Source organism: Antennarius striatus, chromosome 15 (assembly GCF_040054535.1).
Source record: "Antennarius striatus isolate MH-2024 chromosome 15, ASM4005453v1, whole genome shotgun sequence".
NCBI classification, from domain to species: Eukaryota; Metazoa; Chordata; class Actinopteri; order Lophiiformes; family Antennariidae; genus Antennarius; species Antennarius striatus.
In genome coordinates this window covers 19,943,367-19,967,442 of record NC_090790.1, presented here as the reverse complement: position 1 = coordinate 19,967,442, position 24,076 = coordinate 19,943,367, and the positions used below count along the sequence as shown (strand labels likewise).

Genomic DNA, 24,076 nt, shown 5'->3' with positions numbered 1-24,076 from the left:
AAGGTACATGAGGTTCATAGATGAGGTTCTTGAGGGTAGATGAGTTCTCAAAGGTAGATGAGGTTCCTAGATGAGGTTCTTGAGGATACAAGAGGTTCTTAGATGAGTTTCTTAAGGATAGATGAGGTTCCTAAAAGTAGATGAGGTTCTCAAAGGTACATGAGGTTCTTAGATGAGGTTCTTAAGGGTAGATGAGGTTCCTAGATGAGGTTCTTGAGGGTACTTGAGGTTCCACACCTTGAGTCATTCCAGGACGAACCAATCAGAAGGCTGACTTCATCGTCATCCTGCAGGACGGGTCGGTCACACAGACGGTTACGGGTTTGGGTTCCGTCGTCGACGCCACCTGGATCCCCCACCTGGGCGTTGCCGCCTGCTTCGGGAGGTCAAAGGTCGTTCAGGTCACTAACAGAACATTCCTGCTCCGCTCTGGTTCGGTTCTGTTCACGCCTGCGTCGTGTCTCCGTCTCAGGACCTGCTGCTGATCTGCTGCACCCCCGACTGGATGGATCAGAACCACGTCCTGGCGTCCTGCCGGTCGGTCCTCCGGAGCCAGAGCGTGGTGGGTCTGAACGGCGCCCCCTGCCTGTCGGTGCTGCTGGAGCGGCTGCCGCTGCTGCTGCAGGAGCAGTACGGCTACGAGCGGGTCGGTTCTGGGTCCAGTTCTGTAGCTTCTGACCGCCTCGACCCGGACCTGACCGCTCCTCGTGTCCACGCAGAACCACGTCGCCGCCGGCGACCAGCTGGTCCACAGCGCCTTCCTGCAGAGCCTGGCCTCCCTGACCGTCGGCCTGTCCTTGGAGAAGCACCTGTGCCGTTACCCCCACCCCCCGCACCGCGCCGGCGCCCCCTCCTGCCCGCCGGAGTGGACCTGGCTCGACACGTACGCCACCGCCATCCGCAGCGCCGAGGCCATCTCCACGGGCACCGCCTTCCCAGAATCCTTTGTGGTTTCGGAGATCCAGGAGGTGGACGGTGAAGTGGGCAAGGCGCTGGTGAGTGGGGGGCAGGGGGGTGGATTCAATTCAATTCAAAAAACTTTATTAGTCCCCATGGGTCAATTGAATCACAGGTTTGGTGTAAAAACATAAACGGTGTAAACATAAAAAATGAAATAAGATCAATATAAATACAATGTTTATGTTAATTATTAATTCAGTTACCTTCAAAACTTAGTTCAAAATACCTGGTTAGTTTGAGTTAAGAGTCTAGTTTGTCAAAAACCTGTTGAGTTAGTACAAAAATTAGTTAAAACCAAGTTAGTTCAAAGTTAGTTCAAAAACTAGTTAGTTTACAACCTAGTTAGTTAATTCAAGAACTAGTTAGTTCAAAACCTTGTTAGTACAAAAATTAGTTAGTTTAAAAGTAGTTAGTGCAAACCCTGGTTTATTTAAAGCCCAGTTAGTTAGTCTAAAACCTAGTTAGTTCAAAACTCATTTAGTTAAAAAACTTAGTTAAAAAAAATAGTTGATTGTTTGGGAACCTTAGTTCAAAAACTAGTTAAAAAGCTAGTTAGTTCAGAACCTAGTTAATAGTAATGATTATAAACACTAATAATAGTTAAACATTGACCCACTGACCCGGAGCGCTCGTCTTCCAGGACAACAGCAGGTGGAGCTTCAGGATGGATGAACAGCTGATGTCCTGGGCCACCACCCGACCAGAGGTACCCCCCCCCACACGGTTCTGTACGTGTCTCAGCAGGATATTCTAATGTTGCCCCCCCCCCCACCTTCTCTGTTTTCCAGGACTGGCAGCAGGGGGGCAGGAGCGAGGTGTACCTGTGGGGGAACGGTCGCTTCGGACAGCTGGCGGGCGTCGGCACCAACCTGCTGGTCCCCGCTCTGGCCCCCTCCCTGTCCCAAACCCAACAGGTAGCAGCTTTTTCAGAGGGTGCAGCCCCTCCCCCTTCAGTCGTGTGACCCCCCCAGCCTTTTTTTTTCATTGTCGTTCAGGTGGTGTGCGGCCAGAACTGCTCTTTCCTGCTGCAGTCCAGCGGGGCGGTTCTGGCAGTGGGGGAGGGTCAGTACGGCAGGCTGGGGCAGGGCAACTCGGATGACCTCTACGTCCCCACCCCCGTGGCTGCATTTCAAGGTACACCCCGTTTTCCAGGGCGTGGCCCCCGGCCCCACCCGGCGTGTTCTGCTTGTTGTGTTCTGCTTGTTGTTGCTGTGTCTTCCACTAACCGGTGGTCTCTGGGGGGGGGGCAGGGTACGTGGTGACCCACCTGGTGACCTCCTGCGGGTCGGACGGACACTCCATGGCGCTGACGGAGACCGGGGAGGTGTTCAGCTGGGGGGACGGCGACTTTGGGAAGCTGGGCCACGGCAACAGCGAGAGGCAGAGGAGACCCAAGCAGATCGAGGCCTTACAGGGGGAGGAGGTGGTCCAGGTGAGGTGGGGGGGCGGGGGCGTTCACGTTCCTGCATGTTTTCTGTTCTGATCATAAACCACGCCCCCTCCCGGTCCCAGATGGCGTGTGGTTTCCGACACTCCGCCGTGGTGACGGCCGATGGGAAGCTGTTCACCTTCGGCAGCGGGGAGTCGGGTCGCCTGGGTCAAAGGTCAACGTCCAACAAGATGCTGCCGGAGAGGGTGGCGGCGCTGGAGGGGTACCACGTGGGACAGGTGAGGCATGGCCTCCGGGGGGGAGGGGGCGACGCGGCGAGCAGATCGGACTCACCTGCTGTCCTCCGCAGGTGTCCTGTGGGCTGAACCACACCCTGGTCCTGTCCCTGGACGGGGGGGCCGTTTGGGCTTTCGGAGATGGGGATTATGGGAAACTGGGAACCGGTTCGTCTACAGCGAAATATTACCCCCAGGTAAGAGAGGGGGGGTTGGATTGAGAAACTCCTGGAGCGACGTGTGGCTGAGGTTCTGGTTCTGGTTCTGGTTCTGGTTCCAGAAGGTGGAGCTGCTCTGTAACAAAGGCATCAAGAAGGTTTGCTGTGGAACTCAGTTCTCAGCGGCGCTCAGCTGCGACGGACACGTTTACACCTTCGGACAAGGTGGGGTTCACGAGTTTTCAGTTTGTTACTACGGAAACGAGTCTGTAAAACTTTATTAGTACAGGTAGTCCTCAACCTATGAACAGAACTGGTTGTTCATGTTGCTTAGTTTTATTTGCTCAATAATCTTTAAAGACTTCAGGACGGCTCTAGTCTAATAATCAACAGACAATAAACAAGCTTTTTTTTCATAAATTAATAATCAACATCTCTGTAAATAAAATTATTTATTCTAGAAAAAAAAACCTTTTTAATCAGAAATAATTATCTTAAAAAACTCGCGCTGATGAGGTTTATTTTGAAATACAGTAATCCCTCACGCATTCGTCTGTGTCATTACGTCAGAAGTCACTTTTCAAAATAAAACATTTTAATTGACAAATCAATTGACTAATCAATAAAAATTGATTAGTTAAGAATTAAAAATTGGTTAATTAAAAAATTTAATTAATTACAAATTGTTAACCAAAATTAATTAAAGTAAAACTTAAAGTAAAAACTTTAAATTTTTTATTATATTTTTTGATTTTAATTGTTTTTTAAATTAGAAATTGATTTTTTAATTAATTAAAAATTATTTTAAAAATTGTTGATTAAAAATTGTGAAGTTAGTTAAAAAAAATTAAATATTGGTTAATTAAAAAAATTAATCAATATTGTTAATCAAAAAAAAATTAAAGTAAAAGTGTATTAAAAATTTTAATGATATGTTTTTAATTTTAATTATTTTTAAAATTTCAATTGATTTTTTAATTAATTAAAAATTATTTTAAAAAATTGATCATTAAAAATTGTTAAGTTAATTAAAAAAAAATAAAAATTGGTTAATTGGTTAAAAGTTAAAAATTAGTTAATGGACTAATCAATAAACAAGAAAAATTTGAATGTTTTGTGTCACCTGGTACCTAATGGTTGGGACCGCTGCTGTAGCATGTAGCTAACCTTCAGAGAGCAGGAATCGGGCGAGGTCAACGGGTGTTCCTCTCCTAAATCCTTTGTTCCGTGTTTAAATATCCTCCCTGCTCCTCCTCCAGAGCGCCTGATTGGCCTACCGGACTCCATGCTGAAGAACAAATCCTCCCCCCAGGTGGTCCCGTCCCTGGAGGGGCTGTTCATCGAGGACATCGCCGTGGGCTGCGAACACGTTCTGGCCCTGACCTCCAGCGGGGACGTCTACGCCTGGGGCTGCAACAGCGAGGGGCAGGTAGCATCCGGAACGCCGCCGCGTTGGCGTGTCTGAACCTCTCTGAAGACTCCGCCCCTCTGCTCCCTCCCCAGCTCGGCCTCGGACACGCCCACCTGGTGAAGGAGCCCCTCCTGGTGACGGGCCTGCAGGGCAAGAACATCAGGCAGATCTCCGCCGGCCGCTGCCACAGCGCCGCCTGGACCACGCCCTCCACCCCCACCAGGAACTCCCCAGGTGGGCCGGGAAACTTCCAGCTGGGCCTCCCCCAGGCGGTCCCCCCCCAGTACAACAGCCTGAAGGACTGCAGCCCCCACGTCCTCAGGATGCGCCTCAGGGTCCTCTACAACTTCTCTGACCTCATGTACAAGTCCTGGAGGCTGCTGGACCTGGACCCCCAAAACCTGGTGACCCCCCCACGCCGCCGCCGGATGCTAACGGAATCCATAAGTAGACGTTTTGTTGACTCCGCCCCTCCCTCTCCCCCAGGTGTCCGCCTCACGCTACAGCTCAGGTACGAGCGCCCTCATCCGGGGGGAGCTCCGGGGGCTCCTGTCGCCAAAGGTCAACACACTGCCGCTTGTACGCTCCATCGGCCGCACCATGACGCAGGGCAAGACGTACGGCCCCCAGATCACCGTGAAAAGAATCTCCACCAGGTGAGGAGTTCAGGGCGGGGGGGGGTCATCATGTGTGTGTCATGGCGGGGTCGTCCTGCTCGAACCGGCTCGTGAATCCGCCCTCCGTCCTGCAGGGGGCGCTCCAGTAAGCCCATCTTCGTGCAGATCGCGAAGCAGGTGGTGGGCTTGAACCCCCTGGAGCTCCGCCTCCCGTCTCGAGCCTGGAAGGTGAAGCTGGTGGGGGAGGGGGCCGACGACGCAGGTGGGGTGTTCGACGACACCATCACCGAGATGTGTCAGGTAGGACGACACCTGTGTGTCTGACTGGGAGGGGGGTGGGGCCACCGGGACCCCCCCCTCACCCATGGCGATGTGTTCTCACCAGGAGCTCCAGTCGGGGGCGGTGGACCTCCTCATCAACACCCCCAACAGCTTTGCCGATATGGGCAGCAACACCGACAGGTGAGCATCCGACGTGGCCCCGCGAGTCCGACGGAGCATCCGACTGACCCCCCCCCCCCCACACACACACACAGGTTCCTGCTGAACCCAGCGGCGTCCTCCGACGACCACATGGTCCAGTTCCGCTTCCTGGGCATCCTGATGGCGGTGGCCATCCGCACCAAGAAGCCCCTGGACCTGCACCTGGCGCCGTGGGTCTGGAGGCAGCTGTGCTCCATGCCGCTGGGGGGGCCCGACCTGGAGGAGGTGGACGTCCTCACCTACCGGACCCTCCAGGGCGTCCTCCACCTGGAGAACAGCGGCATCACCGAGGAGAACTTCCACGTGGTGAGACGTCGGGATTTGAGATTTGTCAGTAGTACAATATAAATATTAAACCGTTAATTATCATGATTTTATTAATAACAACTGTTTAAGTAAAAAGAAAAAATAGAATAAAATTATATATTAGCTTTATCAAAATGTTAAAGCCTGGTAGTCATTTAAAAAAAGTTTTAGAAATAAATAAAAAAGATATAATTTTTAAAAACTTTTGCTTTTCACTCAATAGTTTTCTTTGCCTTTAATTCATATATTCATGTTCATGTGTGGACACTGCACCAAGCTGACAGAACCTTCACCCACACATTTCAGCAATATCTGTAGTGATATCTGTAGTAATATCTGTAGTAGTATCTGTAGTAATATCTGTAGTAACATCTGTAGTAACATCTGTAGTAACATCTGTAGTAACATCTGTAGTAATACCTGTAGTAATACCTGTAGTAACATCTGTAGTAACATCTGTAGTAACATCTGTAGTAACATCTGTAGCAATACCTGTAGTAATATCTGTAGTAATACCTGTAGTAATACCTGTAGTAATATCTGTAGTAATATCTGTAGTAACATATGTAGTAATACCTGTAGTAATACCTGTAATAACATATGTAGTAACGTCTGTAGTAATATCTGTAGTAATACCTGTAGTAATACCAGTAGTAATATCTGTAGTAATATCTGTAGTAACATATGTAGTAACATCTGTAGTAATACCAGTAGTAATACCTGTAGTAATACCAGTAGTAATATCTGTAGTAACAACTGTAGTAACATCTGTAGTAACATCTGTAGTAACACCTGTAGTAACATCTGTAGTAACACCTGTAGTAACATCTGTAGTAATACCTGTAGTAATACCTGTAGTAATATCTGTAATAACATATGTAGTAACGTCTGTAGTGACATCTGTAGTAATATCTGTAGTAATACCTGTAGTAATACCTGTAGTAATACCAGTAGTAATATCTGTAGTAATATCTGTAGTAATACCAGTAGTAATACCTGTAGTAATACCAGTAGTAATATCTGTAGTAACAACTGTATTAACATCTGTAGTAACATCTGTAGTAATACCTGTAGTAATACCTGTAGTAATGTCTGTAGTAACACCAGTAGTAATATCTGTAGTAACATCTGTAGTAGTATCTGTAGTAATACCTGTAGTAATACCTGTAGTAATATCTGTAGTAACATCTGTAGTAACACCTGTAGTAATATCTGTAGTAACATCTGTAGTAACACCTGTAGTAACACCTGTAGTAACACCTGTAGTAACACCTGTAGTAATATCTGTAGTAACACCTGTAGTAACACCTGTAGTAATATCTGTAGTAACACCTGTAGTAACACCTGTAGTAACACCTGTAGTAATATCTGTAGTAACACCTGTAGTAACACCTGTAGTAACACCTGTAGTAACATCTGTAGTAATACCTGTAGTAACACCTGTAGTAACATCTGTAGTAACGTCTGTAGTGACATCTGTAGTAATATCTGTAGTAATACCTGTAGTAATACCTGTAGTAATACCAGTAGTAATATCTGTAGTAATATCTGTAGTAATACCAGTAGTAATACCTGTAGTAATACCAGTAGTAATATCTGTAGTAACAACTGTATTAACATCTGTAGTAACATCTGTAGTAATACCTGTAGTAATACCTGTAGTAATGTCTGTAGTAACACCAGTAGTAATATCTGTAGTAACATCTGTAGTAGTATCTGTAGTAATACCTGTAGTAATACCTGTAGTAATATCTGTAGTAACATCTGTAGTAACACCTGTAGTAATATCTGTAGTAACATCTGTAGTAACACCTGTAGTAACACCTGTAGTAACACCTGTAGTAACACCTGTAGTAATATCTGTAGTAACACCTGTAGTAACACCTGTAGTAATATCTGTAGTAACACCTGTAGTAACACCTGTAGTAACACCTGTAGTAATATCTGTAGTAACACCTGTAGTAACACCTGCAGTAATATCTGTAGTAATATCTGTAGTAACACCTGTAGTAATATCTGTCTTTTTCTTCATTAACCTTTGATTGTTTTTATTCTAGAAAACACTCGTTGTCATTTGCTTTTTCTCCTACTTTTGAATCTTTTTCGGAGGAATGATGACAATCAATCAATCAATCAATCCATCAATCAACCTTTATTTGTACATCTCTTAGTCCCACCAGCAGACGTTTCAAAGCGCTTTACCAGACAGACAAACCCAACAGGACTCTTCTTGTTCTCTGGAGGGTGGAGCTAACTCCTCTCTCGCTGCGGCGTTAAAACCAGCAGACGTGGTGTTGATGTTTGGTTGATGTTAATCACACAGAATCACGCCGGTGAGTCACGTGACCACAAACGAGATCCAAACATAGCGGTCATTTCTGGGTTTGAAATTTAAGTGGAGAAATGGAAATATTGTGAAAAGTGTAGTTAAATCTTGCGTCCCAGAGACGTTTGACGATCGTGAATCCTTGTCAAAACATGTGCGTCGAGAACACTGCGTCTGACGGTGAAGCTCCGCCTCTCGGTGGTTGAAGATGCTGACCTTGTGTTTCCTCCCGGTGAAGATGATCCCGCTGGATTCCTTCGTGGTCCACAGCGCCGACGGGAGGCTGCTCCCGGTGGTTCCCGGAGGTCAGAACGTCGCTCTGAACTTCTCCAACAGGACGGAGTACGTGGACAGAGCTCTGGACTTCAGGCTGCACGAGATGGATTCACAGGTCTGGAGCGTGTTGTTGTTGTTGTTGTTGTTGTTGTTTGTCCCGTCTCCTAGCAAAGCTGTCGCCGTGTGGCGTCCAGGTGGCGGCGGTCCGGGAGGGCATGTCGGCCATCATCCCCGTGCCGCTGCTGTCGCTGCTGACGGCGCAGCAGCTGGAGCGGCTGGTCTGCGGGATGCCCGAGGTCTCCGTGGAGATGCTGAAGAAGCTGGTCCGTTACCGTGACGTCACCGAGAGCCACCAGCTGATTGGCTGGTTCTGGCAGAGCCTGGAGGAGTTCACCAACGAGGAGCGGGTGCTCTTCCTGCGCTTCGTCTCCGGACGGTCGCGTCTGCCCTCCAACCCGGCCGACATCAGCCAGAAGTTCCAGATCATCAAGGTGGACAGGGTGAGCAGACAGACAAACAAACAAACAAACAAATAGACAGACAGATAAACAAGCAAACAAACAAACAAATAGACAGACAGATAAACAAGCAAACACACACAAACAAACAGGGTGAGGACGCCAGCAAGTAAACAAACACAAACAAACAAACACACATAAACACACACACACACACAATAACACACACACACACACACACACACACACACACACACACACACACACACACACACACACACACACACACACACACACACACACACACACACACATAAACACACACACACATAAACACACACACACAATAAACACACACACACAAACACACATACACACACACACAATAAACACACACACACACACACACAATAAACACACACACACATAAACACACACACACACACACACACACACACACACACACACACACACACACACACACACACACACACACACACACACACACACACACACACACACACATAAACACACACACACATAAACACACACACACAATAAACACACACACACAAACACACATACACACACACACAATAAACACACACACACACACACACAATAAACACACACACACACACACACACACACACACACACACACACACTCTCACTAATCCCTCCCCCCCCAGCCCCTGAACGGCCTGCCCACAGCCCAGACCTGCTTCTTCCTGTTCCGCCTGCCCCCCTACACCAGCCAGGCCGTCCTGGCTGAGCGCCTGCGCTACTCCATCCACAACTGCCCCTCCATCGACATGGACAACTACATGCTGACCCACAACACCGAGCCGGACAGCTCCGGCGCCGAGGACTGACCCGCGAGGCTCCTCCCACTCACCGGGAGCTCTCTCTCTCTATTGGCCGAACCCGTGCGGCGTCCAGCGTTTCGTGGGCGTGGCTTCGACCGTCCGGCGGCGGCGGCGTGTGAAGCTGAGGACGCCGCGGCGGAGAGATCACGTGCCTGTTTGTTTGAAGCGGTGTAATAATTTATGAGACGGAATAAAAAGTGGTGAAAGACGGATTTTCGTTGTTTGTGTTTGACGAGGAGGAACAACTATAAAACCAGGAGTCTGAGTTTTATCTGAAACGCTCCCGTCACAGGAGCCGACAGAGAGCGTTTCCTTTCAGCTCCTGGAGGCACAAGATCCACAAATAAATAAATAAATAAATAAAAGCAACGACGCGACTTCCAGGAGGTCTTCACGGCTCCTCGGGGCCCGGCGTGCTGAGTCAGCACAGCTGCTCCGCGGCGACCTTCTCCTCCATCTGCTTCCTGCCGGGCCAGGAAGGCAGAATTCAACCTGCAGTCAGCAGCCCTGCAGCTGAGAGGTGTGTGTGTGTGTGTGTGTGTGTGTGGGGCAGGGGGGGGGCTATAAATACAGCATCCATGCATCAACCGAGCAGAAGTACGCAGGTTCAGGAGGCAGAGCCGAATTGGAATCCGGCGCCGGCCCCCCACCCACTCTGACGCAGGTGTGGATGCAGGTCCATTAATTACATCAGAATGTAAAAGCGTGTCGATGCAGAGGTCACGTGAGGGCGGCGGCGGCGGCGGCAGTGCGTGACGGGCCAAAAAGTAGATCCACGAGTTCATAGAAGAGAAATCAACCAGACTGGAACCGATGTTGCTTTACAGGTGATGTGACCTTTGAACCTAAAAGGGGATTTACTGCAGAGGTACCTTGAACACCCCCCCCCCCCACACACACACACACACAGATTCCCCATACTTTAAAGGAATGAATGCATGAATTAATTCTACTTGCTGCTCTGTACAAGCACTTCAAATTGACTGTAAATAAATAAGTAAATATATAAATAAGTGTGTTATTCATTAATTCAGTGCTTTAAAGCCCATTCTTTAATATTTAACTCTAACATTTAATGCTGGTTTCTCTAAACCAGCTGTAACTTGACTGTAAACACAAACAGCTGACTGTGGTCAAAGGTGTGGTTCTCCTCGCTGCCGCTAGAGGGCAGTGTGGTCGAGGCGTCCTCATTCACCGCCGCGCAGAAAAGTACGAGACAGAATGGAGAAGGAACACCTGCGGGCACGCGCTTACGCGCGCGCACACCTCCGGGCCGCGTGCCGCGCGTCTAATCAGGCCACCTAGTTCCGGCCCCTCCAGGTGTGGTTCACAGAAATGTCTTTGCTGAGTTTCAAAGAGGCGCAAAAGTGCAGGCTTGTCAAGAAATGACCTGAAATCACAGGTAAAGACTTCCGGGTCGGGATGGGCGTGGCCGGCGGATGATCAGTGTGTGTGTGTGTGTGTGTGTGTGTGGGGGGGGGGGGGGGGTCGCAATGCAACGGAAAGCGGCTTCTCCTCTGTCTCTGATTTCTCCTGGGATGAAGATGAATGACCTGTGACGCAGGTGAGGAGACCACGTGATCACCCGGATGTTTGTTTGCTTGTTTTTGTTTACTTCTGATCCGTCGATCTAAAGCAGGTCTCTCCATCCTGCATTTTTAACCAGTCGGGGGTGGTGGTGGTGGGGGGGGGGTGACCCACATGAAGTCACCCAGGAAGCTCAGGAGTGACTGGTCACCTGATCTCACACCTGATCCTCCTCTCCCAATCAGGGGAACTCGTCTCACGATGAGGAAGGAGGGCACCTGGGGGGGGGGGGGGGGTCATGGCTGAGGCGTGTCCTCCTGTTAAAGGAGGGCAGTGGGGCAGGGTGAGGTCATGGGTGAGGCGGTGTCTCCCCTTACGGGACGGGGCCGGTGACGTGTGACCCGTACACCTGTGTGGTCATGTGACACCAACGCTCCGGTCGGGCGGCGACCAGGTGAGCCTCGGGAAAGGTGGAGGAGCGTCAGAGGAAGAGGAGAAGGTCAAAGGGCAGGAGATGGAGAAGGGTTCAGGGTCTGACTCCTCCCTGGTGTGATCTGGTCAGGGCCTCTGGTTCTGGTTCTAGTATCTGGTTCAGGTTGTAGTTCTGGTTCTGGTTCTGAATCTGGTATCTGGTGTTGGTTTTGGTTCTGGATCTTGTTCTAGTATTTGGTTCTGGTTTTGGTTCTAAATATGGTTCTGAATCTGGTTCTGTTTCTGAATCTGGTTCTGGTTCTAAATCTAGTTCTGATTCTGGTATCTGTTTTTGGTGTTGGTTCTGGTTCTTGTTGTAGTATCTGGTTCTGGTTCTGGTCTAAATGCGTCACTGCTTCATTCCATCTTCCTTGAACAGGTTGTGTTCAGGGACAGTCGGAGTTAAGAGCGCTGGTTAATAATGCATTGTGTCTGAAGTGGAAACGGAGCCTCTTCACCATCAGAGGAAAACGGTCGGGTCAGAAACTTTCCTCTGAATCCAGATTGAAATGCGTTTCAGTTTGTTTTTAAACTCCAGGGATTAAAAAAAAAGGTCAAATGATGGATTCATTTTTCAAATTAATTCTGGTTCAGATTTTCTCACAGCACACGCTACTCCTACCTCACGATATGTCAGCTCGCTCCTCCCACATGATTGAGCAGTCCGGCCAATCAGGATCAGCCTGTCTCTAAATAAATATCAATGAAATGCAGCATATAAGCGACTCTAAAGCTGCGGCTCAATCCTCTTTGCGTTAAATCCCCGTTATGATACTTCATCTCTGCTCAACGCGGCTGCAGCTGTCGTCTAATATCTCTGCAGATGTCGCTCCATCCATCCATCCGTTGGCTCCGACCCCAGGCCCCGCCTCCGACCCCTGACCCCACCTCCGGGTCGTGGGGCATCAGAACACGAAGGGCATTCCTGTCTGCCTTTTGACTCCGAGCCACAAATAGGAATTCTCCCCCCTCCAACTTTTTATATTTGCTAATGATGCTGAAATCAGGAATCATTTTCTCTTCTCAGTAATCATGAACATCTGGTGTTCAACATCTGGACACAGTGTTGTCTGATGGGTTCCATCAAAATAAAAAAACCCGCTTCCAGCTGCTTTAGGATCAGTTTTAGATGCAGGATTAGTGAAGCACAAATGTTGTCAAGCAGGAGGTGAGAGTCAGAGCCCAAAACACACAACCCCTCTGCAGCACGACAACAGCATCTAAAACAGACCTGTGTTTATTATTATTATTATTATTATTATTATTATTATTATTACTATTATTATTACTATTACTATTATTATATCATCATCATTATGTTGTTATTATTATTATTATTATTACTATTACTATTAGTATTACTATTATTATTATCAGTATAATATTATTATTGTTGTTGTTGTTGCTGTGTTATTATGATTATTATTGATTATTATTATGATTATTAGTATTATTTTTGTTGTTGGTGTTGTTTTTATTATTATTATTATTATTATGATTATTATTATTATCAGCTGGAGGAGGAAGAGGGGTCATCCATATATTGAAAAGGTCAAGAATGTGAGGTCCACTTCCTGCAGTATTTGTGTGTGTGTGTGTGTGTGTGTGTGTGTGTGTGTGTGTGTGTGTGTGTGTGTGTGTGTGTGTGTGTGTGTGTGTGTGTGTGTGTGTGTGTGTGTTTGTTAAAGCGATCCTTCCTTGTCTGGCTGCAGAAACAAAGACTTACTGCGTTGGAATCTTTTCTCTTGTCGATGTGTTTTCTCACCTATAGGGGTTGTGGAGTGGGGGAAGGGAGGAGGGGGGGGGTGAAGAGGAGATGTGAGATGTAAGCCCCCCTTTACCCCACCCCCACCCCCACCCCCAGAGCTTATCACATCAGAGCAGGGGCCTCCACGCGGCGCCCGCCTGACACCTGCATGTCGTACGTATGGAGGAGCGTATAGGAGCTGCTGGGGGGGTTGAGATGAAAGCAGCCTGTATCGGGGAGAGGGGGGGGCGTGTAACGTGAACAACAGGAAGCCGTTAATACGCCCCCACTGACGCGTGTCCCTACTACGCCCCCCCATGATATTCCGGACCGGGTCCAGTCTTCTACTCCTGCAAACAGGAAGCAGCAGGTCTGGTCCTGACCCACTTAGGCGTCCTTGTGTTCTCCTGTTCGCTTTGCTGACATCAAAGCCTCAGGATGGTATTTTAAGCCCGGCCTGTGATTTATCTGCAGCTTCTGCTTTAACTGCTGTATTAATCATCAGCGCTCCGCCGCTCATATATTATCCAGAACCTGCGAATGCGACCGGATCTCTGAAGCCGTGACGTTCTGTTTGTGTTCAGCAAGATTAAAAAAAGGATCCTCAGCTCGCCGGCCGGAGCGCTGATGCATGCTGGGAAGTTCAAGCCTTTTAATGCGTTTGTTTATATCGACTCGGTGATGAACGCAGGGGTGTTGACATCATTTTCACCGAGGGCCACATCAGCATAACAGCTGTGATCAAAGGGCCCGAAGTAACTAATAAATGTAAGTAAATGTAACTCAATGTCATGTAAAATAGATTTAAAATATGTTAACTACTCTGAATTTCTGACTGATTCTAGTTCCAAACATTACAGTTAGACAGAAAAAACATGTTTGTTTGTTTCTCTGTTCTAACATAAATCCTTTTCATTTGTCAGGTTATTAAACCCACAGAACTCCATCAATCAAGGATCAAACTATCAATCAATAAAGAAAAATAACATCAGACACAAGTTTGGACGTTAACTTTGTTCACTACGTTTAGTCAGAGTTAAAATGGGCTGAACTACTGCATTGTGGGAAATGTAGTTTTTGGTCAGAGCACGCCTTTTTTAATCTATTTCTAGGCACTCTGACCTTTTATGCTCTCGCGGGCCACATTAAATGATGTCGTGGGTCACATTTGGCCCCCGGGCCATGAGTTTGACAAATGTGCTTTAGAGGTTCTGGTTCCGCTGCAGAGACCCTGTAGTTGATTCTGGATCGGGTGTAAACACACCAGCCTGAAGAGACTGGATCCTCTCACGGTGTTTTTTAGGACCTTTTATTTTGAAAGGAAGTCACATGACTTCATGGCCGAAGTGGATCTGATCTGGTCTGAAGGATCTGATCGGGTTTTGGTGGATCTGCTGTGGAACAGGAAGTAGGGGGCGGGGCCAGCAGCCAAAGACTGAATTGCATAATGAGATGAAGAGGAGGGCAACACACAGTGGACTCCCTGAGTAAGGATGCATGGGGGGGGGGCATGGGGGGAGAATGGGGGTGCATGGGGGGGTGGCTGGTGTCGGGACCAGCTGCTAACATTATTAGTACGATGATGAAGGGTGAGCGCTCATCCTCACGGCTTTTTGGGTTGTTGCATAACAGATTTTAAGGGATGTTCGACTCAAAAAAGGCAAATGAATGGGAGTGTGTGTGTGTGTGTGTGTGTGTGTGTGTGTGTGTGTGTGTGTGTGTGTGTGTGTGTGTGTGTGTGTGTGTGTGTGTGTGTGACCAAAAGTTATACGTCTGCACAGAACACACTCTTCACTGAAGGGATGTTTGCTCGTGTCACTCAGGACTTCTGTCTTCTTCTGGTCACATGACCAGACACCTTCTCCCAGTCACATGACCAGACAACTTCTCCCAGTCACATGACCAGACAGCTTCCTTTACTCCTGCTGCAGCTCTTGGTGGGTCCTCCCTCCCCTGGGGAGGCAGAACTTCCTGTCCGGATCAGGTTTACGGCCCTGGACGCCCTGAGGGACGGCGGTGGAATGCACAACAGGAGCCGTGTGTCATCGTCCAATCGTGGGGCGCCGCTCCTACCGTCCATCAAATCATCCAATGAGTCACGAGGACGGGAGGACGGAGCCTTCATCCCCCCGGATCCATCGAGGAGGAGCGCCGGAGCGATCCATCAGCCGCGGCGCGGCGTGTTCCCACTGTGAGAACTCATTTTCTTGAAAGCCTCCACGCGGCTGTGACATCAGTCAGAGGCTGGATGCTGCCCCCCCCCATCACCCCGCCCCCGCCCCAGCGTCTGAATTACAACCTGTTCGACCGGAGGCTTTGTGTTGTTCTTTATGGCCGAAGGGATCCACATGTGAGGCAGCATCGCTGATGTAAGCAGGCGGCCTGACCCTGAGTCCCTCCAGCCAATCAGGACGCAGCAGATTGGTTGCTTAGAGGAAGAAACTATCCTTCACTTCCTGTCAGTCATTCAAAGAGCACCTTATATACAGTATATATATATATATGTGTGTGTGTGTGTGTGTGTGTGTGTGTGTGTGTGTGTGTGTGTGTGTGTGTGTGTGTGTGTGTGTGTGTGTATATGTATATATTTACACAGTATATATGTAGCTAGTCCTCAAGATATGAACACAGCTGAGGCTGTTTTGTAAGGTGAATTGCTCGTAAGTCTTTATTAAATTTCTATCTGTAATCTCCATCTTAGGTCACTTAAATGTCATTACTACTGTAAATACTAAAGTAATGTCATTACTACTGTAAATACTAAAGTAATGTCATTACTACTGTAAATACTAAAGTAATGTCATTACTACTGTAAATACTAAAGTAATGTCATTACTACTGTAAATACTAATGTCATTACTACTGTAAATACTAAAGTAATGTCATTACTACTGTAAATACTAAAGTAATGTCATTACTACTGTAAATACTAATGTTATTACTACTGTAAATACTAAAGTAATGTCATTACTACTGTAAATACTAATGTCATTACTACTGTGAATACTAAAGTAATGTCATTACTACTGTAAATACTAAAGTAATGTCATTACTACTGTAAATACTAAAGTAATGTCATTACTACTGTAAATACTAAAGTAATGTCATTACTACTGTAAATACTAATGTCATTACTACTGTAAATACTAAAGTAATGTCATTACTACTGTAAATACTAAAGTAATGTCATTACTACTGTAAATACTAATGTTATTACTACTGTAAATACTAAAGTAATGTCATTACTACTGTAAATACTAATGTCATTACTACTGTGAATACTAAAGTAATGTCATTACTACTGTAAATACTAAAGTAATGTCATTACTACTGTAAATACTAATGTCATTACTACTGTAAATACTAATGTCATTACTACTGTAAGTACTAAAGTAATGTCATTACTACTGTAAATACTAATGTCATTACTACTGTAAATACTACAGTAATGTCATTACTACTGTAAATACTAAAGTAATGTCATTACTACTGTAAATACTAAATTAATGTCATTACTACTGTAAATACTACAGTAATGTCATTACTACTGTAAATACTACAGTAATGTCATTACTACTGTAAATACTAAAGTAATGTCATTACTACTGTAAATACTAAAGTAATGTCATTACTACTGTAAATACTAATGTCATTACTACTGTAAATACTACAGTAATGTCATTACTCCTGTAAATACTAAAGTAATGTCATTACTACTGTAAATACTAATGTTATTACTACTGTAAATACTAAAGTAATGTCATTACTACTGTAAATACTAATGTCATTACTACTGTGAATACTAAAGTAATGTCATTACTACTGTAAATACTAAAGTAATGTCATTACTACTGTAAATACTACAGTAATGTCATTACTACTGTAAATACTAATGTCATTACTACTGTAAATACTAATGTCATTACTACTGTAAATACTACAGTAATGTCATTACTACTGTAAATACTAAATTAATGTCTCTACTGCTCTAAATGCTAAATCTCTATTAGAACATTAAAGCATCCCATAATAATATAATCCTGTAGTACTGTAATGTACTGTAATGTAGTACCATAATGTAACTTTAACATCTCTACCTCTGCTGAATGAATCTTTCTCCTGGGGGGTGTAGAGGCTAAGCCCAGCTTTAATCCACCACAGTGGACGATAGACTACCTGTCAGTCTTCTGACAGGTAGTCTATCGTCTACATTGCTGCTCTAACTTCAACCTGAATTGTCTTCAGTCTCCATGTTGGTGAACGTCTCCATGAACAGAAATGCATTGTGGGTTTGTTTCCTGCTCAGACGTTCACAGAGATGTGGAGAAAAGAAGGACGAAACGTTGCAGATGATGTCAACAGGAAAGAGCAAAAGACCACAGGAAGTGACATCAGAGCAAACTGTTCACTTAGTTTGCTCTGATGACACTGACATCTGCTGAGTCATGTTAACATGACAAGTCAAATCGGAACTTGGGGTGCTGACGTTACGCTGCTCGGAGGGGGTAGTGGCAGAAAAGGGGACTACAGGAGTCGGACATGGTGAAGTGTGATTGTTTGTAAGTTGAATGTTCGTATCTTGAGGACTTCCTGTATTCTAGTTCTAGATGGTGTGGCCATCGCCAGTGACATGGACTCAGACAAACGTCTGCATATTAACCCTTTAGTGGCTTCAGGCCGTCCCACTGAAGCTGATTAATTAACGTGATGGAAAATGCTTCGTCTCCATCTCGACTGTTTCCGGGACGGAATCACGTTTTTGTGGCGCTGCTGCAGAAATGTTGGAAACATTTCAGCTGCCATAAAAACAACTGAGAAGAATCGGTTGGACGATCTACAGCCGCCGCCGGCGTCCTCTGGCTCGCCGCCATCCTGGTTGGGAAGAAGAATCCGCCGCCGGAGCTCCGGGGGCTGAGACTTCCTGCCAACAGTTTTACGAACAATATGTCCGATTGCCAGGAAGAAGCGTATTGACTGGTCGACCTGTCAGACGGGAGTCGACCCCGACTTCTGATGCATCTTCAAACACGGAAACTAAACAAGCTTCGTTTGGATTCGTTGCGTGTTGGGCGATGATGATAAAACCACGATTTGTTTTTGGAGGCTTCGGACTGGCGGGGCAATAAAAAACATCCTCTTGGGGAGATAAGTTGCCGTAGACGAGGCAGAGGAGCAGCGCGACACCTTCATCTGACACGGCGAGTCGTTCTGAGGTGCCGTCGCGTCAATGACGGGTCTACTGATGTCAAGCTGACGAGCTAAGTTAGTCATTAGCGACTGATTCATTAGCCTGGATCGAAGTGGGGCACCCCGCCATCCTGGACTCGTCAATTATTCAACGGGACGAGCTAAAAAGACTGAATCCTGAACTCAAGCTGCATCCTGAGTCTATTTTAGTTCATATAGACGTTATAAAAAGGGGAGAATAAATGTTTTCCTACCTTTAAATACGGCTGAGTTTGGTTTTCCTTTCGACACCAACTCTTTGCTGACCTCAGCAGAAATCAGCTGACATCACACTTCAGATGTGAACCAATCAGACGGGACTCGTCGGTAACCGAGGACGTCTGCGTGAAACGCGCACCGCTCGCTTTAAAAATTGATTCCTACGCTGGATTAAACATTAAGGGAGGCGACCAGACGGCTGTGATCTCACCTCCTGGTCCTCACCGATGCAGAATGGGATCGGTTTTACATGACTTTAGATTCTAAGGTGATTTCAACCAATATAAATTCTGGATCTTTTCTCTACGGTTAGAAAGACGCAGCACAAACAACAAACAATTTATTTAATGCGTTTATCCTCTGAAAGCAGGCGGCGTTTCCCCTCCTGAGGCCTGAAGGTGATGGAACAAGTGATTAAAGTCATATTTCAATACGGCAGCACAGATGACAGGAGCAGCGGGTTTACTGTTGTTCATCACGACAGTAGAACCACAGTAGAACCTGAGATACAAGGTCAATACGTTCTGTGACTGAACTGTAAGTCAGACGACGTTTAACCATTAAAATAACAAATTATTTTAATCCATTCCAACCTTGTAAAATAGACCCAAACCCCCTAAATTATAAAAAAACAACATATGTTTATCAACCAATAGAAACGCAGAATTTACCTGTGTGTAATTAATTATATATACGTTATGTAAATGATGATAAAGAATGAAAAGAAACGCAAAAGTCAGGAGAACACACGAGCTACGTCTTTACTCCACCAACGACAACGAGATCCGGTCTCACTGATGTCGTGTCCGTCCGCCAACACGTGGTAAAGAACGAGATGTCTGCCCCCCCCCCAGAGGACCTGGACTCAGATAGAGAGGCTCACAATGAGGCAGTTAGAGACAATGAGGATGCAGATGAGCCTCATGAGACCCCAATCAATACCTCCTGTAATGACCTGACTACATCACGCGTGGTTAATGCGAGTTTCTCTTTTGTTTTCTCAGCAGGAACTCCTCCGGCGACAGGAGATTCACGATCGATAAACGTGAGGCTCGGGCGGGGCGGCGGGACCGTGACGTGACGCCGCCGTTCAGGCTGATGTCAGCCGTGAGAATGTGGCCCAATGAAACAACGTCACGCTCATCAGGATTAGAAGTGAGTTTGAGTCTAAAAGCCGAGTCCTGGTGTCGTCTCCCCTCCACACCTGATGCCTTCCACCTGGCTCTATCTGTCTGCTCCTCCTCCTCCTCTTCATCACAGCTGTCATTTTTTTTCTGAGTCCATTCTTTTGTTCTTTTAGTTTCTGATTCTGAGTTATTTAGAGTCGGGGCTGACAGGGACTGAACCTTCCGGGTACCTTAGCCAATCACAGCTGAGTTGTGATGCACAAGTATCTGTTTACCTCGGCTTATGTCGTTTTGAGTCATGACATAAAATGACATAAAAATATAAATCAATCTTTTGTGTAAAGACACACACTAAGAAAGCAAAGCATTAGGTATGTGTTCTGTTTTAACACAAGAAGACATATCGGGTAATTTTATATGTTATATGTAAAATTTTTTCCATATATAAGGCGCACTGGATTATGTTATTTTTTGAGAAAATTAAGGGCTTTTAGGTGCGCCTTATAAAATACTGTAATTTTTTTTATTTTTTAAATTAACTAAAAATAACATTAATGCTCCTCATCTTTCATATTCAAGACAGGAAAATATAATTTTGAGATCATAAAGTGTCTTGAATTTTCCTGTTTTGCACATTTTTTTTTTTTGGCTCATTTTAAAAAATTTTGTGGACTCTTTTTTTTGTGCCTTTGTTTAGGGTTAAGAATAAATTGCGATGTCACAACTCAGCTGTGATTGGCCAAGGAACCCGAAAGGTTGAGGAACAAGAATTCCCGACCCTGAACCCCTCACGTGTCTGACTCGTGTAGAACGTTTGGTCGATACGTCGAAACGATGCTGAAAGCGATCGCAGGTCTGATCTTCATGCCTTCATGGCGCTGGGCGTGTCCTAACCGGCTGAGCCTCACAAACAAACCTTTGCACGCTCACAAATCCCGCCTCCTTCTGGAGGATTTGCAGATGCTCAAAATAATCATTTGACTTGTGAAGCCGGGGATTAAAAGCTGCCCGAAGGCCAGAATTCAAGGCAAGAAATATCAGAGATTGAGACTTTGTGAAATGACCTTGACTCGTCCTTGACCTGAGCTGATCACCTTCAACCCCACCAGGGGGCGCCTCTGAGGACCTTTTATTTTAGTTCACAGCCAGCTGACATCACTAGTTGTGACTTTAGGACAACAAAGCTTGTCTTTCTTGTCGACCCTGTTGACCTTTGATGTTTATGATCATCCTGAAGGACACGCCCCTCCCCAGGTGACGCATCCTGCGGCGCCAAAGGGAACTTTTCTGAAACGTCCCCTTGTTCCGATGCTGAGGCAGCAAACCCGAACGGCAGGAAGTCTCCGTCACGACGGAGCGACAAAAAGACGGCGGGCGAGGGCAGATGAAGGGATACAGAAAATACGGGCTCAGTGATTGGTCAGAGGACGATTGAGGTAAGAGATGATCTCATCGGTTACGTGTTCCTGTGGCGTAGCCTTCAGCTCATTGGTTCGTTTTGGACCAGAACACTTCGTATCCTCTTACCCAGAAACATTCGGAATTCGTCTAAACTAATTCCCTCCTCTCCTTCCCTGCCCTAAATGCACATGTAAGCACGCACACACACACACACACACACACACACACACACACACACACACACACACACACACACACACACACACACACACACACACACTGCTGTTGTCTGGGACCTAGAGTGCTTCAGATCACCATGGATTACTCTGGGATTTTACCAAAATCTCCAGCTTTCAACATTTAGACGATTTGAATTTTGTGGAGCCATAATTAACGTTCAGATTCCGTCTGTCGGCGGGATGGTGAACGTAAACGTGCGAGACCACTTCTGTAGCTGAAGAACAGGGCCGGTCGGCCGGGCGTCGCTCCATTGATCGACCAACCCAACAACGGCGAGGATAGAATCTGAAAACATTCATTTTGTCCTGGTTTTTTTATTGGGAACAAACAAACAAACAAACAGACAAACGAGCCCAACAGTTGGCGACGGATCATCCGAGACGCTTTAAACTCAGCGATCCCAATTACAATGTTTGAGACAAGAGTGTCAACCTGCCAACCGGTGCGCCAGTGTCTTAAAAAGTGTTTCCTGTTGCTTTGGGAACATTTTGTGGGTGTGGAAGGAGGATGACGAGGGATGGGGCAGGATTGAACCCTGAGGGGATCAGGTTCCTGTTAGGTTCAGCCTGAATTGAGCGAGGCACAGGCGCACACCTCCAGCGAGGCCAGGGAAGCCCACTCCTGCACCGCGGCTCTGAAAGACACCACCCATCAAGGGATCAGCCGTAAATCCATTACTAAAAATACTTGCCAATCCTTTGGGATTACTACGCGTAGCAAGTGGACACTGTGCGTAGCACAAATCTGGACTTAGGCGCTGAAAGACTGTCAATGGTGCGTCAAGCCTCATCCAGAGTGTCAGCAGGAGCGCTGCAGAGGGCAAAGGTGGCAGAAAGTGTGCAAACTGATCCGACCCCCTCCGTGTGTCACCCTGACCTCTGACACTATGACGAGTTCCAAACCACTGTCTGCAGAGAAGCTTTTAGAAGTCATCAACAGAACCTGTCGTCTGAGGCAGTGGTCCCCAACCCCCGGTCTGTGGACCTGTGTCGGTCATTTAAAGGTGGTTACTACTCTAAACACTAAAGTACTGAACTGTAAGACTGACCAGAAACAGTTACAGGACCTTCAAACATCACAGAATAAATAAAATCCTGTGGTACCGTAATGTAACTTACCTTTAGACTCCAACACCCGGGTCTTGGACCAGTTCCGGTTCGTGGGTCAATCGGTACCGGTCAAACAAACGTTGGTGTGACGTTAGGAGGACGCTGCTAATAAAGTTGATACAAACTGTATTCACCTTTATTATTATAGTTAGAATAAAGCAGTTTTTATGCTGGTGGTATCGATTTATTTCGCCGTATTTATCCGACACGCCTTAAAGGACGGTCTGTGAGAATATTATCTGACAGATTCACCAACACTTGTGTCACGTTTGTGTCCACCCCCCCTTCAGATTAAGACCAGAACTTGTGTAGGTGAACAGAATAGAGAAAGGACACTAACCCAACAACACGGCGCTTAGAAGTGAACGTCGGACCTTTTTTTAATAAACATTCCAACCGGACTTTGTCACAAGGTCTCATTAGCTTTGAAGCCCACCAAATCTGTTTGTTACGTAACGCTGATAAGCGCCGGATGACTATTAATTCATGGATATGAGCTTAAAGGTTAAGTGCAGCTGCAGCCTGGTTAATCTGTGGAGGTTAAACAAGAGCTCAGCTGTGTGGATCTAATTACGATATGATCCCAACTGTCACATTAACCCCAGTGTCACGCCACTGGTTGAGGCTACTTATTTGATTGGTGCTTGGCGTCCGGGGACACCGTCAAGTTGGGTACGCCGCCGGCATTCCGCTCTTTTCCCACCCGTGGATCTCCAGTTGACTTGTTTCCTGAGTAAACCCTTCGCTTTACCGCCGCCGTCGTCCAGACGGAGCTCCTTAAGGCTCCCGGGTTTTTTTTTCGGCGGTCAGGTTGTTGATTAAATCAACCCTGGTGTCAGCTGGTCCCCGTCCAACGCCGCCGCCTCATCCCTGAGGTCCATGAAACCCTGATAGTCTCATCGGGAGTCAGGCCAAAGCTCACAATCCTATTACAATACTACCGTCTCCCCATTCCCAATCACGCTTTAATTAAAGTAGTCAGCGGCGGGACAGGAGTCCAGAGAAGACAAGAGAATTAGTCCCGTCTTTCCCAGGAGGGGGGGGATTTGTATTTTTTAATTTGTGTCGGTCATTGAGCTCCGTCTCTGGTGTGACCCGCCGGATATCTTCCCAGAACGGATTGCTGGAGGGGTGGAGGTGGGTGCTCCTGGCGTTCAGGTAGAGGACACCTCCTCCTGCTCGGACTCCCCCCAGAGGTGACGGGACCATCATGAACACGATCAACGTTACAGAGGAAAAGACATCTGGATATCTGGAGGTCGTGCAGCTCTTCTGTAGCTTCCAGCTTTGTTGTACCGGTTCGTAGCAGAACCAACAAGAAACAATCGTTGGTGTGACGTTACGAGGACGCTGCTAATAAAGTTGATACAAACTGGATCCACCTTTACTACTATAGTCAGAATGAAACAGTTTTTCTGCTGGTGGTATCGTTGGGAGCCTGTTTCTGGTCCCGTGTTTCAGAGGGCCGTGACCCAGTGCAG

General features: G+C 46.6%; 2 protein-coding genes across 4 annotated transcripts in view; one reads left to right on the top strand and one right to left on the bottom strand.

Annotated features, from left to right (window-relative positions):
* The window catches only part of LOC137608038 (probable E3 ubiquitin-protein ligase HERC1), a 39,263-nt gene extending 29,523 nt beyond the window's left edge, over positions 1-9,740 (top strand). For all 3 annotated transcript variants that reach the window (XM_068334029.1, XM_068334028.1, XM_068334026.1), the window contains exons 61-79: positions 294-392; positions 473-646; positions 720-995; positions 1,601-1,666; positions 1,749-1,874; positions 1,956-2,094; positions 2,211-2,392; positions 2,473-2,628; positions 2,700-2,822; positions 2,906-3,008; positions 4,043-4,212; positions 4,287-4,598; positions 4,681-4,850; positions 4,946-5,111; positions 5,197-5,273; positions 5,348-5,600; positions 8,165-8,317; positions 8,397-8,702; positions 9,352-9,740. In XM_068334029.1, coding sequence (XP_068190130.1) covers positions 294-392; positions 473-646; positions 720-995; positions 1,601-1,666; positions 1,749-1,874; positions 1,956-2,094; positions 2,211-2,392; positions 2,473-2,628; positions 2,700-2,822; positions 2,906-3,008; positions 4,043-4,212; positions 4,287-4,598; positions 4,681-4,850; positions 4,946-5,111; positions 5,197-5,273; positions 5,348-5,600; positions 8,165-8,317; positions 8,397-8,702; positions 9,352-9,534 — 3,234 coding nt within the window. In that variant the 3' untranslated portion in view covers positions 9,535-9,740. The remainder of the gene's footprint in view (positions 1-293; positions 393-472; positions 647-719; positions 996-1,600; positions 1,667-1,748; positions 1,875-1,955; positions 2,095-2,210; positions 2,393-2,472; positions 2,629-2,699; positions 2,823-2,905; positions 3,009-4,042; positions 4,213-4,286; positions 4,599-4,680; positions 4,851-4,945; positions 5,112-5,196; positions 5,274-5,347; positions 5,601-8,164; positions 8,318-8,396; positions 8,703-9,351) is intronic.
* Positions 5,855-8,158, bottom strand: LOC137608789 (uncharacterized). Its single transcript, XM_068335372.1, has 3 exons — positions 6,681-8,158; positions 6,237-6,464; positions 5,855-5,877 (listed from the first exon to the last, which is right to left on the bottom strand). Exons 1-3 carry the CDS (start codon positions 7,630-7,632, stop codon positions 5,855-5,857), a joined length of 1,203 nt encoding a protein of 400 aa, XP_068191473.1. The 5' UTR covers positions 7,633-8,158.
* Positions 9,741-24,076: the final 14,336 nt, after the last annotated feature.

Excerpts from the sequence above, each read along its gene's own strand:
- LOC137608789 (XM_068335372.1), bottom strand. The coding sequence starts at position 7,632 with ATGAAGAAAAAGACAGATATTACTACAGGTGTTACTACAGATATTACT. Across the intron at positions 6,465-6,680 it reads TACTACAGACATTACTACAG|ATATTACTACAGGTATTACT; the intron begins GTATTACTACAG and ends ATGTTATTACAG. Across the intron at positions 5,878-6,236 it reads TACTACTGGTATTACTACAG|CTTGGTGCAGTGTCCACACA; the intron begins GTATTACTACAG and ends AGGTTCTGTCAG.